Source organism: Gymnodraco acuticeps, unplaced genomic scaffold (assembly GCF_902827175.1).
Source record: "Gymnodraco acuticeps unplaced genomic scaffold, fGymAcu1.1, whole genome shotgun sequence".
NCBI lineage: Eukaryota > Metazoa > Chordata > Actinopteri > Perciformes > Bathydraconidae > Gymnodraco > Gymnodraco acuticeps.
Genome location: NW_022989979.1, coordinates 1,560,844 through 1,577,993, shown reverse-complemented (window position 1 = coordinate 1,577,993; position 17,150 = coordinate 1,560,844). Strand labels below are relative to the sequence as shown.

Here is a 17,150-nt window from a genome sequence, read left to right as displayed (position 1 = left end):
CATTCAGAGCATGGTAAAAAAGTGTTAAAAATGACACATTTGTTACACAGAAAATGTGCACATGATATGCAGTAATGTTGAAGCTATTAAATCATGGCATCTGTGGATGGTCATTGGATATGAAGGAAGTGTTGGAGAAAGCATATGGTGAATATAAACTGCATATATGACAATACGAGGTGGAAAAAATAAGTAATCCACCAGAGAGAAAGTATGATGGTTTAATAACGGTGCAAGAGGTTAATTAACTAACACATGAAGAAAAATGTAGATGTCAATTTGAGCCTGAAGTGCCGAGTCAACTTAATGAAGCATCAGATGTTTAATGTCACCAGTATAATGACAGTGGATTCACTTTTTTAGGCTTATATACTGTGAGTGTGTGTGTGTGAGTAACAATAAGTTCGTCTTTGTATCTTCCATCGCAGAGCGTTTTAAAACTGGCAGAGCTCACAGATCGACTTCTGTTGTTAGGTAAGTCAGGAAAAGGATGAAGAGGGATGTCATGTCCCTGGGGCCATTTCCTATTGAACGCCAGACTCTTCATTGATGTCTCGAACATGCTCGGTGTTGTTGCTAAACAGACACCTTGGATTTAACCTGTGAACAAGGTCAGAATTGTCTGGATATCAGTGTTTCGTTCAATATAACATTACATTACATTACATTACATTACATTGCATTTAGCTGACGCTTTTATCCAAAGCGACTTACAATAAGTACATTCGACCAGGAAGACACAACCTTGAAGAAAACAGAATCATATAAGTACATCAGGTTTCATAGAGCCAAACATTTCAAGTGCTACTCAACTGGCTTTAGGTAAGCCAGTCCTTTATTAGTATAAAAGTGCTTCGTTAATAATATAAGCAACAAAAGGGGATCTCTTCAGTCCCTCTGACCATCAAAGAGGTGCAACTGTCCATACAAAAGCGGTTGTTCCTCTCTTTGGCATTTTGCTTTGCTCTGCAGTGGTCATTCAATTAACTTTGTCTCACTTCACTGAACAAACCTGCGGCATGACCTATAACTCTTGTAAATGTCACATCTTGTCATAAATGTTTAAAAAAATCAAAGTCGCTAAACCTTCTCTGCCTTGTCATTTAAGTGAGAAAAATGTTATGTAATGATATGGATGATTTGCAGGTCTCCTAAAAGTTATATTTTCAAAAAAGGTAGATGATGGTTCGGTAAGTATAGCAGTAAACTTAGCTCATAAGAAACTGCAGGTTAGGCATAATCTCTTTCTTCATGCTCTCTGCTTGTTTTTGTTTCTTCCACCCTCTCTCTCTCTGTTCTTTGCCCAGCTGCAGTAGGAAACTGTTTGGGAGCCTATTCCCCTGTGCTATCCAACCCTCGCCACGCTCAAATATGCTTAGTACGTCCAATCAAAGCCCTTATTTGGCGCTTTTCTTTTTTTTTGAAGAATGGGAATCTTATTTCACCCCTTACCTCCACAGAAAAAGACATGGGAGTGCAATAATGTTGTCGCATTTCATGCACCAGTCAGCTCCCAATAGAGTACAGACTGACCGTTAGAATTGTTTTACTTGAGTGAAAATAAACTTTACTAATTAATTAGCCTGGCTTGAATTGGCTGGAAACAGTTGTGCTGTTTAGAGCAGCATGAGGCTAAATCTTGCAAATGCTTTGTAAGGCTGTTCTGCAGATCCAGCGATAGAAGGGACCTTTTGCCGACAAATTCCATTAACTTATTACTAATTTGTTCTTAGTGGAAGACTTAGCAACAGGGTTAGCATCCTGAGTACTGCAGAAAAACTTCGGTAAGATTATACTGGACAAAAGAAACAATCAGGACTTTTTAGTTTTGTTGCTACAAAACAGTGTAGCAACAATAAGGCTAAAAACAACACATGATGCAACACTCTGTTGGGATACACTTCCTATTAAAAAGGAACACGATGTCCTCCAATAAATAAGATAGGATAACCCACAACACAATTCCCTCAAATAAAACATATTCAGGCCAATATTTAAGAATGCTGTCTTGGCTACACTCAATCAGATATGTCGGATTAGCGATCTTTTAGTTAGGCACATTTTTTGTTTAATTATTTAGCTGATCATTGCCAGACTTAGCACAATGTTTTCTAATAATGTTGATTATAATAACAATGCGTAGATATTTGCCGTTGCAATCAAGCAGTATATAAATGTATTGTCTGCAGACAGTTAAAGTTAATGTTGTGTGGGGCCTGATTAAAAAATTAAACTAAGCTTTGTAAAGCATGCTTTATGTTCATTAATTTAAAGACCAGTGTTTAAAAACATATGCATGTTTAGAAAATACGAAAGGAGAGACTAAGGGAGGATTTAATGGTTAATGATGTGTTCACATATTGGTGTCCGATAATGCCATATCAGGAACTAATTGCCTGCACTGTTGCCTCATTAAGCACGGCCCAGCGACCTGCCACAGGGCAGCGGCTGCACCTTGCTACAATCGCTGCTATTTCATTACGTTTTATTCCTTCATCTTCTGCTCTGCTGTTCCCCTATTCCCCTGTCATGTAGTCCATTTAAGCTCCTTTTATTGTTTGATAGTAGACATTTTTCTTCAAATGATTAAAGGACTGTGGGATATGAGGGTTTCTTTACGGATGTCCTTTTCTTTTGCTGTGGGAATTATTTCGACATCCTCATATGGTTGCTTTCTGCTCTTATCTATCTTGATTCATTATCTCCCTCCTCCTCCTCATCATTATTTTTTTTTTTAAACATTAGCATTATCTCTCTGCTTTCTTCACTGCAGTCACCTTCACACTCCTGATCGGGAGCAGTTGGCTCGTCTCCCACCTTTCCTCTCCATCCATTCACCCCTCCATTTCGCACATGCCCACTGCCCTGCCTCTGGGCCACACTCCCCTCCACCCCTCTCTCCGCTCCCCCCTTCTTTTATTTATGGAAACATGCTGATAGGGCAAACCTAGGTAGAAGATTGCTAGTAACACGGTGTGAGAAACAACATTTTAAATGGAAAAAAGGATGTGACGAGGCGAAATAGTGAAAGAGCACACACAATTAATCATAGGGCTGTCATTTGTCTTAAGAAGCAAAGCCATTCATCAAAAGTTACAGTGGAAAAACAGGGAAAGGGTGAACAAGGGAAAGAGAGGAGAGAGAGAAATATACATCACAGGATACATGCAGGATCTAATTGGGTCAGTGGCGAATGATGGGGCTGTGTTAGTGCTGAGCTTTGCTTAGGAGATGTAACAGCAGGCTGGTTGGAGATCAGCTTCAGGAAGGTGATTCAATCTCATGGGAGATAAACAAAAAATAAGGTGACCCTGGACATCACGAGTATGTTCCTAACTCAAACCCAGGTGGTAGGTTTTTATTTGAAAATAGAATTGAGACAAATCTAAGAATGACCTAAAAAAGAGCAGGAGGAGATATAAACAAAGAATAAAATACCACATTTAACCTGAGGGGATATCATTCAGTCACTCCCTCATTTTATTTGACAGGGGTCATTCTTTGGGCCTGGGCCTGTCAGAGAACATTAGAAAAAGTCAACGTGTTCAGCGACATTGTGTTTGAATTTTATTTTAAAACCCAAGTCTGATATTTTTGTGTGCAACCCCTGCTTGTCAGAGTTAAGCACACATCACAGGTAGGGTTAATGGGATATGTCTGTGTCAGATCAGCCATCAGAGGGGGGAGAAAGAGAGGAAGATAAGATGAGGGGAAGGTGGTGTTGTTGCTAGATGATGGTGGTGAAAGACAGAAGGACAGCCGGAGCTAGATTCTCGTGTGAGACCAAGACCTGTGCGGCTGGAGACGGGGACGTTGTGCTGGGCGAAAAGAATAATGCACCTTGACAGAACTGCACTCTCTGCCAACACGACCACCGATTCCCCCCGAAGCAGAGTGACGTGGAGCGCAAACAGCACCTGTGACACCCATTTCCACCCCGGGGGAACACCAACAACCAGCCACCTGTTTAAAAAGGCACTCGCCAGCATCCCACTGCCTATTGAAATGATCCCATTTCCTATGAGATGTTGAGAAGAGATGAGTGTCTCATAACGATGTCTCTTTTGAATTGAAATGTCACTCAAATAATTTATCAGACATTCAAGGAAAATTAGCATCATTCACATCTTGCTCTCCTTGAGAAAGATATTATAGCTCCAGCTTAAGACGCATTTAACTTTTGAAAAGAAAGGAGGAAATTACACGTTCTTTCTCAGATGGAAAAGCTCAATTCATAAGCAATAACATCCCCACATGTGCCTTGCTCAGGACTTTTGATGCTACTGTTTAACATGTACTGATATTATCCTAAAGTGGCTAGATATCGTGTTACTGACATCACATTTATGTCACCTCTCTACTTGTGCTACCTTTGTTTTCACAGTAAACATGTTATATCTCGTAAAATCTGTTAAGTTAATGTTTTAAGTTCAGTCTTGTATTTTGTTTTATTTTGTAGTAACCTTTCCTTCTTGTTGCAGATTACCTCACTTCCTCCCCTTGTGTGTTTTCCCTCCACTGTGATTGTCGACTCCGCCCTAATTGTCTGCACCTGTTCCCCCTTAGCCTGCCTATATATTACATTACATATATATATATATATATATATATATAGTTTCTGTCTCCCTTGTCTTGTTGCCAGTTCGTTTCGTTCCATGTGCCCGACTGCCAGCGTGAAGTCCATGTTATCTGCTAAGAGCTAAGACCCGAGTTTTTGGAATTTACTTGATCTTTTTGACTTTTGATACTGTGTTAACTTTTTCCTCGTAAGAGTGTTTTTTGTTATCGAAACCTGTTACCTCTACGGAGAGCTCACAGTGTCACTATTTTTTCAGTAAAGACTTTTATTTGTACTTTGTTTGTCGAGTCGTGCTTTTGGGTTCATACTGGTTTGCCTAGCCGTGACAAAACATTTTAATGGTTTTATCAGGCAGGTGGCATAATGATGATGTGTTTTAAGCAACTAACTCAAGAGAAGCTTGGGACATGAGGGGAGATTCAGTATGCCATTATCCTGCAGTTACCACTTGTGGCCACAATTTCTGTCTTTGAAGTCAAAGTGAAGTCTGATTTCTTTGCTTTTTTTGTAGAAGTGAATATGAGCTGTAAGCTACAGCTAGTTTTTATTTTTTTCTAAAGGATAAGACATCGTTTTCACATTAGCATCTTAGTTTAAGGGTAGGTGTTTCCAGTGGCAACAACTGACTGTTGTTTTAGAGCTAGCATTGAGAAAGCCTTAGGGTACGTCAAACTATATTCTATAATTGTCGATAGAAGATGTTTTTTGCCTTTTTCAGCGAGCTTCTTGCATATTGTTTGTGGTTTAGGTAGTCTGTTCTTTTGCAACTTTGAGCATTTGGGAATAACCATTGAATGTTTAATTGTGTGTCCCGCTCGGAAAGGGGAAGCTAATAAGCCTGTATTTTTCACTAATGTTATTTCAACACAAGCTGATTATTCCAAGAGTAGGTCCAACTTTTTTTTGTAAATGTATTGCACATTTTGACTACATTTCCAAAGTCTGCAAAAATAAAATGCCTGTTCCTATCCACTACCAGGTGTTTTCCTCGAAAAATATAGCATGAGGGTGCTAATTTTGTGTATAGGATATATCAATTCTCGCGATGACCCCCGTATACAAGATGGTGCCACGGACGTAAACAACAACTCAACTTCGGAGCTCCGTAAAAACATATGTCTATGCCATCTAAGATTTTCATATTTTTGGAGTATTTATAACGAATTAACGGAAAATTATTTTCTGGCATCACTTTAACCTTTTATGGGGGAAATCGACATTCTGGTATGAGGGCGCACCCCGAAAGTAATAGGGCGCAGTGCCCCTGTTACCCGGTTTAGACAAAACCCTGCAATACTGTTATGTAAATATAACCAGTTGAGATTAACAATTGGTACCATTTTGACAATATACTGGAGGTCAAAACAAACACCAAGGTTATTTACTATATGAGATGTAGTTTCAGTCACACTTCAGCATACTCTGAACAGCACACATTCAGCATTGCACTTTGTAAAAGACTCAGGAATTCAAGATCTGTCTTCACATACTTTCAAGGACGAGTGTAGGGTAGGATGAGCCGTTCCTTTGATCTCTATCAGAATATTTATGCAATTGCCCCATCCCGGATGATGCCAAATGCTGAATTCACCATGCAGTTGCTGTAGGGCTACAGTATGTAAATAGAGGTTTATTTAATCTCAGAGCTAATGGCTGGCTGGGGAGGTTGTGGTAGTACACTTAATGGAAAACCTGCACTGCTTTGTGCTGTAGTAATGGGAGGAGATTATCTCACCATGCAGAAGGACTGGATGAATGCTCCTCCACAAATTGGCTGTTCCCTCTCCCTCCTTCTCTCTCTCTCTTTCTAGATGTTTATTATTTATGTTATACTCATAAGCCACACGAATGCTTTCATCATACTGAAACGGAAGCTGAGGAAAGTACGGATGTTTTATTCGGTTAGATGATGCTTTTTCTTAGACTTTCTGTTATTTGTCGTTAAGGTACGGTTTGTGATTTTCTGTTGTAAGCATTGCAGTGATAATACCTTGAATTAACCTGCCACCATCTGTACCTGTTCATCATCAGACGTCACTGTTTCAGATGTCACATCTGTTTCTTTCATCAGCTGCTTCCGTCTATTTTTCTCTTTTGTCAGCTCATGGGCCATGCCACTGTGTTAAAAATCCTTCTGACAGGCTGCCTAATGTTTACCCCTGAGAAAAGATCAATACTGCTGGGCCATTGTCCAGGCTTCATTCTTCAAACACAATTGATTGCGTTATATCATCCAAACCGGCCTTGACACGCTATACCAGACAAATCTATGTGGTTTGGTGTCACTGTGAACAGAAAGCAGTGTCAATTAAAGCCTTGTGCCTGTTGAATGTACTCATTACCTCTCGCACTTATTGTCAATCTGTGGCTATGATGTTCCATTCAGTTAATACTGAGTGTGGCATTTGATGGACACCATCATCGCGTGTAAGTTAGGTTTCAATGTAATGAAAAACGTGTAAAGATTTTCATCGAATGAAGAAGCGTGGCTTGCAGCTGTTTGGGTTTGATATTATTCAGACACAAACAGTGTGTGTGAATGGAAAGGATTCAATAATATTGATCTTGGGTTTTTGATTGGCATACTTTACTTTCCCATGTGCTGTGATTATATCTTCACAACACTTTGTTTACCTACAGTCCCTGCTCCACCCAAAATATCAACTGATATATCGTATGTTGTTTTTTAACAATTATTAAAATAATAATTTTGATTGATTATTGATTTTTTTTACGAGGTATAGCGCCATAGTTACATTTGTTTTATTTTAATAGTTATTTGAAGATCTAGAAATTGGCCCCCACTAACAACTTTAAAAAATCCAAACCTATAACTACACATTTTTTATTTTGCTCTCTTTTTTTCTATAGTACCAAACTGGCAAAAGAACTAAGAAACAAGTGGGATAACTCTTCCACTGATCTTGTTAAGTCGACACGAGGAGTATTTGATTTTTTGAATTTAATTTAACCAAGCCTGCAAAAGAACATGAGAAAACTGTAATTCTGTGTAAATCCCCCTGACTCTTACGTGTTGAGTGTGCAGAGCCCTGTAGGGTGCCCAGCCTCTTGGAGAGCGTCTGAGAGTTATGGGGGTCAGCTGCGAGCGCTCTGCTGCTGTCTGATAACTGATGCTGATGTGGATGGAGTAAGCCCTCACCTATAAACAGTTGCACACGTTTGCTTTTTTTCATTTTCTCCAGAGGAAAAAGCAGCTCCTTGGAAACCAACAGCATGAAGACCAACAGACGTAATCAGAATCAAGAGCACTTCATTCATTTCAAGCCACTTAAAGCATGTGTTTCATCTAAAGCACCTATTTATAGATAGATAGATAGTTTGGCATCGGTAGACTAAGCTTTCATTTATCCAATTTCAACTCATGTTCTTTTTCAGATTAATGAATATACAGTTTAATGGTCTGTTAACGCAATATTGATGAGGTGATGCTGATGAGATGCCCAAAGTAAATCAGTGTTTACAAATGGACGAGCAATTGTATCCACTTCTTCCTCCATCCGACCATTAATTTAATTGACTAGGCTTTGGTCATTTGTAAATGATCAACCATGGAAAAGAACATATCAATTAGGGCTCTGATGGGGTTCCAACCAGTGATGCGTCATCTAAATGTTATGTTGCCATTTTGGCATTTGGTGTAATCAAAGAAGCTGTCCTGTTATGTGACAAAGTCATTGCAGTTAATAAGGTCAGAAGAATGGAATATATGAAGTGAAATATTGATAATAACAAGTATTAAAAGACACATTTCCTTCCAAAACATATATATTAATGAACATGACAAAATCAAGCATTGTTTTTATTTATTTTTACATTATATGAGTTAACTTAAACTGCAGAGCGATTTAACTTAAAGTTGGTGAGAGTTGAACAAAAAAAAATGTTTTTGCAAAATCTTCCAGTTTCCGTTTTTCATTGAGGATCCATATGTTCAGTAGCCTGGAAAACAGCCGATGAATGTACTGTTTGTCTGACAATCAATAAGACAAGAATTGGCTAGCTAACCGAACTGGCAGCCTTCATGCTTTCCCACCCTAACTGTCTACATTGCGGGAGGAGACAGTGGGATATGTTAGCTAGTAAATTCTTGACTAATATTATTATTTATTTTATTAAAGGCAATCCCTAATTAAATGTTATGAACCTCTCCCCTCGTTGTGAGCTCAACCTTCCCACCAAACGTCCAAATTGGTTGTTCCAGTGGTGCCGAACTGAAGGAAGTGCATTGCCCTAATTGTTTATCTGTTTTTGTTTTTTAATTTGACTTTTTTGTGAGAAATCCTCCTCCCTCGTGGAGCTCCATACATTTTTAAGCACTTGACATAAAAGAAGTATTGAAGTCTACAAATTAAATGTACCTTTTACATTCTCACACACATGCTTTCATTCCCTTATTCGTCATATGCATCCAATACATCCACATGATGTGTCCATAGTAATTTACTGCAGTGTCACCCTGCACAAGTCCACTGTTATTGATGTATTGTCGTCTTTGATTCATTTTCTTATTGTGGCAGGTAGTCAACCACCACCACACACACCCCTGCCCCCCCCCCCCACACACACACACACAGCCTGGCTGATATCGGCCATAGTCATAGCCAACACAAAGTATCTGATAGTGTATTTTGTTCAGCTCACTCAACACGTTAAATTTAATTTCCTTTCTCTATCCTTCAGCGGGTGGATATTCTTAATTTCATCCCAGGGTGATATTTCCTTTTGTGTGCATTCATTTATTTCACTCCCATTTTCCTTTCCTTCTACTATATGTGCACTACTGTATATGTCTTCTGTGTGTTTGTTTACTAATGCGTTGCTGTGTGTTTCTCTGTGTGTCTGAATGATGTCGGTTTGTCTCCTCATCTGTCTGTCTCTCTGTCTTGCTTTGCTTTACTGTCTTTCACTTTGTCTCTCTTTGCAACCCTCCCCCCTTACACCATCAAAACACACACACGCCACATTCTTCCCAGGCTTTCCTGAAATCTTCCCACTACTGAGAAAGTAGGTGACAGCACTATATGCACATGCCGCAAAGGGCTGACAGGGTTTTTAACCAGATACGTCACAACTACAGGGGAAGGAAAATAGAGGGAGGGACAGAGGAGAGGAGAGGAGGAGAGCAGAAGAAGAGACAGGGAGAGAATGAGAGAAAGGGGGAGAGAGAGTACAGAGGGATATATTGGCTCAAAGCTGGTCTGCATGCTCCAGTGTGTGAGAGACAGAGGACGTGAGCGCAGGCAAGATGGAGTGCTGGCACAGATGAAGACTGTCCCTGGGTACGTATTTGTGGATGGCTGTGTGAATGTGAGTGTGTGTGTGTGTGTGCACATGTGCTTGCATGTGCATGTCTCTGTATGTAAGAAGGTTGAGAGCGATGGAGTTTGTAAGCAACATGCTTTAAGTCATTTGAATGCGGGTACCCAAGCAATGAATTAGGGTGTTGTTACATAAGAAGCAGTATGAGGGACTGTAGGTATTGAAGATGTGAACAGGCATTTTGGGTATGCATGTGTGTGAGTGCATGTGTGTATGGTCTTAACTCGTGTGTCTGAGAGACTCTACGTAAGTGCTGTAACTAAGTATACTGAGGAAGGAGGGATGTGCAGTTTACAACGGAGGTAAATCTTGTTCTGTTTGAAGGTGGAGGGTTGTGCTGCCTTGATTAACAAAAGCTTCAGTGTGTTCAGTATGTAAACATGTATTTCAGTGCATCTCAGAAGAGATAGTAAATATGTGTTGTGATGCACTGGAGGTGCGTTAAATGCTGATGTAAACACATCAAACAAATCTCAGTATTTTCGACCACACTAAGGAGGAATCACCTCACTACCTGCCTTGTTATGTTTTAGAATTTTGCATGGTTCCTGCATACAACTGATCTCCATGCAAAAGCATATGCTAACATATGTGCAACTTGCATATGTAAATGACAACATACAGGACAAAGAAGATAAATACACGAATGACCAGAAAGGGTAGATGCCCCAGGCAGACGTTAACTAGAGCTGAAACAAATAATTCAGTAGTTTATCTGTAGAACATCTTACTTTATAATAAGCAAAAGCCATTTTCCCCGCAAAATATATATATACAAAATAAGAGTTGCTGCTTTTCAAGCATTACCAGCAAAAGAAGCATTTTCAAAACTTTGGCTCTCGGAACTAGATTTGTTTTTGTTGTGCTGATGTTTTATTATCTAGAAGAGAATTTACTGTATATATAAAAAAAAGAGATAGAACTGAACACTTAGTGTGTAGCTCTTAGACAGACTTAACAGTGTCAACACCTGGAGGAAACAATGTTGTGGTGGTGGCCTGTCAATCATAATGTAGCCCCGCCCTAAGGCAAATGCTGCTTTATTGTTTATTATGCTCTTAATGATGCTATATTGAAGAGGGCTCAAAACAAGCTATTGAACTCATCAACTCATATGGAAAATGTTTACTGAGTTAAAAAATCTATTGAAAAGTCGGGTCATTTTCTCGTAGACTTCTATTCAATCTGATATAGTTTTACAACCAGTGGAGTCGTCCTCTGCTGGCCATTCGAAAGACTGCAAGTTCAAGCCCCTTCAGCTTTGGCTTCACGTTTTACACACAGAGGTTGCTACTTGAGTTGTAGCCCTTTAATCCCTACTTTCATATGTGCATTTTCAAAGCAACGGATGAAAAACATTTCAAACAGGCTTTTTATTTGTGCTCACACAACCGAAACAGATGCATCAGTCTACTAAAAGAGCAGTCTTATTTTATTATGGGTGGAACACAGATAAAATGCCCACACATAAAGACACATGTTGACACTAAACAGTAGTGACGTGATGGACATATGCAATATATAGGGGGCTGGCAATGGACATACAATGACCAGAATGAGTAGTTGTGTCCTACAGCAGTGATAGTATGTTTAAGATAAAGACCATATTATGTTTTGTTCTTTAGTGTTTTTGGTCTATAACAGTTGAATCTGAGTCAGTCAGTATTAAAAAAGAAAACAGTTTATCTCTGTGATCACTGAAATCAAACCATCTCTTTAAATAATAAAGAGCACGGCAGGAAGAGAACATGTGTTTTCAGTCTCTGCTAACCACAGAGAGGGAAATAAGAAATGATAGCATTTAACTTAGCGAAGTTGAGCTTTGGCAACAGTTAGTATGCTTCATTAAGTGACAAATGCTGTATGTTAGGGATTGAGAAAGGCTTCAAAAAGTATTATGTAAATGTTGCTCAGGGGACTTGCATATGAGCGAGAGAGGAGTGAACGAGAGAGATAAGGGAGGGATTAGAGTGAAGTGCAGATACACAAGTGACATCACTTGTTCATACTTTACAGCACTACATTTGAAAATTAATTCAGAGCACAGACTTGGTGTGCTGACACAATGTGTGAGTCACACTTGAAGTGCTAAAGGTTCTGGCAGTTTCTATTTTGGCTGTTGAGAAGACAGGTTTGCATCAATGGTTGGAAATAGAAACGTTTTTCTCTAGGATGTTTTGGATGTGCTGGGATTTTCAATATTGCCTTGAAAATGAAGTGACCTCTGGTGCTGCTGGGCGAAGTCACAGAAAGTGGAGACTCAGAAAGTTGGACAGTCATTGGAGGCGGAGAAAATGACTGTTATTTAGTTTCTCTCTTCTGAGCCTCTGCTAAGATCCCTGCTGTTACTCCTTTTGTGTTTCTCAACTCATTATTTTCCTTCTATCTTCATTTTCATCTCACAGTCCCCTTCGACAGTGCACATGAGCGTCTCCAAACCCCCACCGCTCCCCTCCACCTCCCACTTGGCCCTCCCCGCTTCCTCCACCTCCACCCCTCCCTCATCTGCCACCTCCCCCTCAGCGACACCCCACCACACTGGTCCGCCCCCTCCCTCGCCAGTCAAGATCTCTATGCAGGAGCACTTTGCCATCAACGTGTGCCCGGGCCCCATCCTCCCCATCCCACAGATCTCAGACTTCTTCCCACGTTTCCACGACTACCCCTGCACGCCACCGCCTCCGAGGGAGAAAAAGATCCTAAAAGAGGAGACTTTCAACGGGGATATGGGCGTAGGATTCAAGGATGGGGAGAGGAGGTTGGACAACAATGGAGACAGGGAGGAGACAGTGGACTCTGATGATGAAGACAGTGAGTTCTGATAAGGGGGATCAAATTCAATTGTGAAAAAGACGTTATCAAAGTGTGTATTTGTGTTTATTCATGTGAAAATTACAAGGCAATATATTTAAATTAGTTTTTGCATTTTCCTCAGAAGCACAACATATGTTTTCAGAGTAATTGTGGAGTCAAGCATTTTTCCAAGTATTAGTCACTCCCACTTTATTGGATTGATTAGACCATGTAGCAACAGTGGGACAACGGCAGAGAAAGTTTCTGCTCTTCTGAAACGGTAATCAAACAGGACAGATTAATTCATATCAGGCAGCATAATGTTTTTAAGAGGCCATCTGCTACAAATATGAGTCGGAGCTTTTGTGTGTTTCTGTTCCTTTCCTGGCAGTAATTGCTATGGTTTGTGTTCTTTTCAGCCTACCTGGGAACATTGGAGTTCACCCTGCTCTTTGATCAAGAGAACAACTGCCTACATTGTACTATTAACAAGGGAAAGGTACACACTATTTCAATATCTTCTTTGTGTCAACACACTTCTGTTTCTGTTTGGTTGCATAATCCTCGTTGAAGTCCAAATGAAAGCTGCTGTAATCCTTTCACGTTTGCACAACATGTCAGACTGCTTTATCTCAACCTTTTGAAAATAACGTCTTTGACACACTCTCTCAGCAGCTTGTCAAGTCAGTACTGAATCACCTTTTTGAACTATGAATCGCTGGGTTATGTTGACACATTTGGTTTTGCCATTGACACGCTTTGTATTACATATTGTGCACTGTCACATGATGTTAATTATGTCAATTTTACAGACCGCTTTCCTTTAGGACAACACAAAAGAGTCAAGGTTGCTAGAAAATAGAGGCAGTGAAAAAAACACCCAGAATCACTAATGAGATGTAGCTGCTGTAGAAGTGGTCCGTCACATCTGCTGTCTTTTTCTCACCCTGTCAGTTATATATGAAGTGTTTCAGGGCATGATGACGTTACCTTTGACACTGCTGTGTGTGTGTGTGTGTGTGTGTGTGTGTGTGTGTGTGTGTGTGTGTGTGTGTGTGTGTGTGTGTGTGTGTGTGTGTGTGTGGTGTGTGTGTGTGTGGTGTGTGTGTGTGTGTGTGTGTGTGTGTGTGTGTGTGTGTGTGTGTGTGTGTGTGTGTGTGTGTGTGTGTGTGTGTGTGTGTGTGTGTGTGTGTGTGTGTGTGTGTGTGTGTGTGTGTGTGTGTGCTTGCTTGTGTTCACAGGGACTGAAAGCCATGGACTCCAATGGACTGGCTGATCCATACGTCAAGCTTCATCTTCTTCCCGGGGCTAGCAAGGTCAATGCTCCAACCTTACCTCAGTGGCAATTAACGTAACATGCTACCACAAGGTGCTGCCCCAGACAGAGACACTCCCACAGGAAAGTCCCACATCCCACAAGAAATGCTGACAAAAGAAAAACTGAAAATAGAAAACACTCCATACATTATTCAACAGAACATAACAAAAAAACAAAACTATTTACTATTTTGAGAATAATAACCTCTCTTATTATCCCTTGATTCAGATGCCGTGAAAAGGTCAAAATGCTAAAACATAACATGGCAGCGGGCTAATATAATGTGTCGGTCAAGCCGTTGAGCGGAGAGCCTTTGCGTTCGTTACCGCTTAATGTGGCTCGTCCAATGCTCTGCTTTATCGAGCACAAACACGTTCTGGTCTGCTGCACCGCTCTTGTCTTGTTTTCAGCTCAAGCGGCAGGAAAGATAAGGCTTGCAACAACAGCAACCCCCCAGCTAAGGCAGAATACAACCTGTTGTCGGCCATTTTGGCTCAAGGTTGACACAAAATGAGGTTATGATAAGTGCGGGGAGGAAGCAGAGGTAACATAGGGCAACTGTCTGAGGTCTAGGTGCTAACAATAACAATGTCTGGGGGATTCTTTTTCCTCCAGCCTTCCTCTGTCTTCATTCCCGTTGTTATCGCTCTGCTTTCCCCCACTTTCCGCCCCTATCTCTGTCTATATCTCACAATCTGGCTGTGACCCTCTTTGACCTTGAAATACCAACAGTGTGTGGAGAGAATGGAGACAACTGAGAGAGAGAAAAAGTAGAGAGAGAGGGAGTGGAGAAAGAGAGGGAGGGAGAGACAGATGAGGGGAGGACAGCAGCAGGTGGTTGTCATGGAAACAGGGAGGATTGTTACACGGCTCACGTCAACAGACGAACGTTGATGGGGGGAGAGGGGAGGTGGAGCTAGTGGGGGTGGTGGGGGGCGCTGGGAAAGCGTCAATGAGTAGGTAAGTAGCCATGAACAGCCAGTTGTTAAATACCCACCAGACGGGGGCCACGTCACTTGAAAAGTACACACACTCACACACCTACTCATCGTCCACATTCAGACAAGGCATGTAAACGTTGCAGTGAGTGAGTAATCCAGAACACAAAAGGTTTTGGTGTCTGCTGAAGAATTCACTTGTCAAAATACCGATAGCAGAGACATTTGTCTTCTCTGCCCCACTCGTTTTCCTCCTTTCTCTCTCACTCATCCTCCAGCCCATGCTCTTTATCCAGAATACAGTCCAGCATGCTGTCTTGTGATGTGAAACACACACTGCAACTCATGCGGCGCATAACCTTGCCTGTATGCAAACACATGCTAAGTCTTTAGTCACAGTCACACAGAGACGCTGCCTTGATCTGTAACTCCTTCTTTATCTATCCTTTTGCCCATTCTCACACATTAACGTGGGCAGACACAGTAATGCAGGAAACCTCTGCGATGGTCATTGCTGTTTCCATCTTCCCATAGTGGAGGTGAATGGAAGATTCACTCACAGCTAGATTCTTCCACCGAAAGCTCTGGGAAGAAGGGATTGAGAGAGAGAGAGAGAGAGAGAGAGAGAGAGAGAGAGAGAGAGAGAGAGAGAGAGAGAGAGAGAGAGAGAGAGATGAAGAGATAGAGGTCTCGGATATCAGAGATAGCGATAGACTATCGATCTGTCCTTCGCTCTCCTCTCGCTCTCTCCTCTCTCTCTCTCTCGCTCTCTCTCCTCTCTCTCGTCTCTCTCTTCTCTCCTCTCGCTCTCATCGAGAAAATATAAGTAAAAAGATCCATGCAAACAGATGGAGATAGGGGAGAGTGTGATGGACAGATGGAGGGCTAGAGATAAAACATTTAGAAACAGATGCACCAGTATAGTGCGGAAATGGAGGCGGGGTGTTATACAGGGCAAGGAGAGGGAACTGGTGCATTAAGTGTTTGTAAAGAGGTATGTTTAGAAAACCAACCCAATTCACTCATTCAGGAGTGATGATTGTTTATAAAATTGCTGTATTGTTGAGCTGTGCTGACACACATACAGCTGTGCGCCACCGCTGTGTCGTGACTGTGCCTGTAAATGTGCCTGTAAATGTCTCCTCCTGCACATTAATGAATCAAACAAATGACAGAAATCAAATACGCTTGTTTCTTTCATGGGCCGAGCCCTGGGGGGCTGACTCCTGAAGATAAGCCAAAAGTTTCCAGCAGAAAATGGATAATAAAAAGGGGACAGTGATGGGAGAAAGGGAGTTAGAGGGGAAGGCACAGGCACAGGCAGAACAATGGGATGTGGGGACAAAAACAGACCATGAGAAAGAAGATGGAAGAGAGGCTCAGCTTCTGGCCCTGAGGCGTTAAGAGACTGACTGTGGCAGAAAGGAAAAAAGAGAGGGAGAGAGAGACGAGGTGTTTATCTGCAAAGTTCAGACATGAGCAAGTTTTTTAAGAGAAGTCAAGACCATTTTTCTACTAGCTGGACATTTAAAGAGTACGCCTATAGTTATGAATAAACACTAGTGACTAGTTTGGGGCGGTGGTGGTGAAGTCGATAGGGACTTGGCTTGGCAACTGGAAGGTCACCAGTTCAAGTCCCGGAAAGACCAAGTGCTACCGAGGTGTCCCTGAGCAAGGCACCGTTCCCTACACTGCTCCCCGGGCGCCGTTCAAAATGGCAGCCCACTGCTCCTAACACTAGGATGGGTCAAATGCAGAGAAACACGAGGGATTCATAAAAGTCCATCTTATTTTAGTGGTATATCCTTTACTTTATTAAAAAAATGCAAATGAAAAATAATCTATTACAAAAAAAGGACATGACATCAAAATATCACCTTTGAGAGTATTGACTGCAAAAATAAAAAATGTGTAAGGAGAAGGGCTCAGTCTTATTTAAAAACAAATATGTTACTGATGCATTACATGTTATGCAGTATTTCAATGTAAGCAGTCATCATCTTTCTTACTGCTTTCTATACCGTTGGACATTTTAAAAGATAAGGCTGACGATGCTCCATATTTTTCTCACTGTCAACAAATCCCATAAAACGACCAAATCAACAATATGCTAGTCCTTTTCTCAATACCCTCAGACTCATCCATGCCAAGCTGCGTTATTCAGCCCGAGCCAAACTGTTCT

At 41.1% G+C, this 17,150-nt stretch overlaps 1 protein-coding gene across 1 annotated transcript in view; it reads left to right on the top strand.

The window, feature by feature from the left end:
* The first annotated feature begins 9,665 nt into the window (after nt 1-9,665).
* The window catches only part of doc2d (double C2-like domains, delta), a 33,479-nt gene continuing 25,994 nt past the window's right edge, over nt 9,666-17,150 (top strand). Inside the window, exons 1-4 of the mRNA XM_034211624.1 lie at nt 9,666-9,879; nt 12,325-12,730; nt 13,132-13,211; nt 13,954-14,028. Of these exons, the coding sequence (XP_034067515.1) occupies nt 12,343-12,730; nt 13,132-13,211; nt 13,954-14,028 (543 nt within the window). The 5' untranslated portion in view covers nt 9,666-9,879; nt 12,325-12,342. The remainder of the gene's footprint in view (nt 9,880-12,324; nt 12,731-13,131; nt 13,212-13,953; nt 14,029-17,150) is intronic.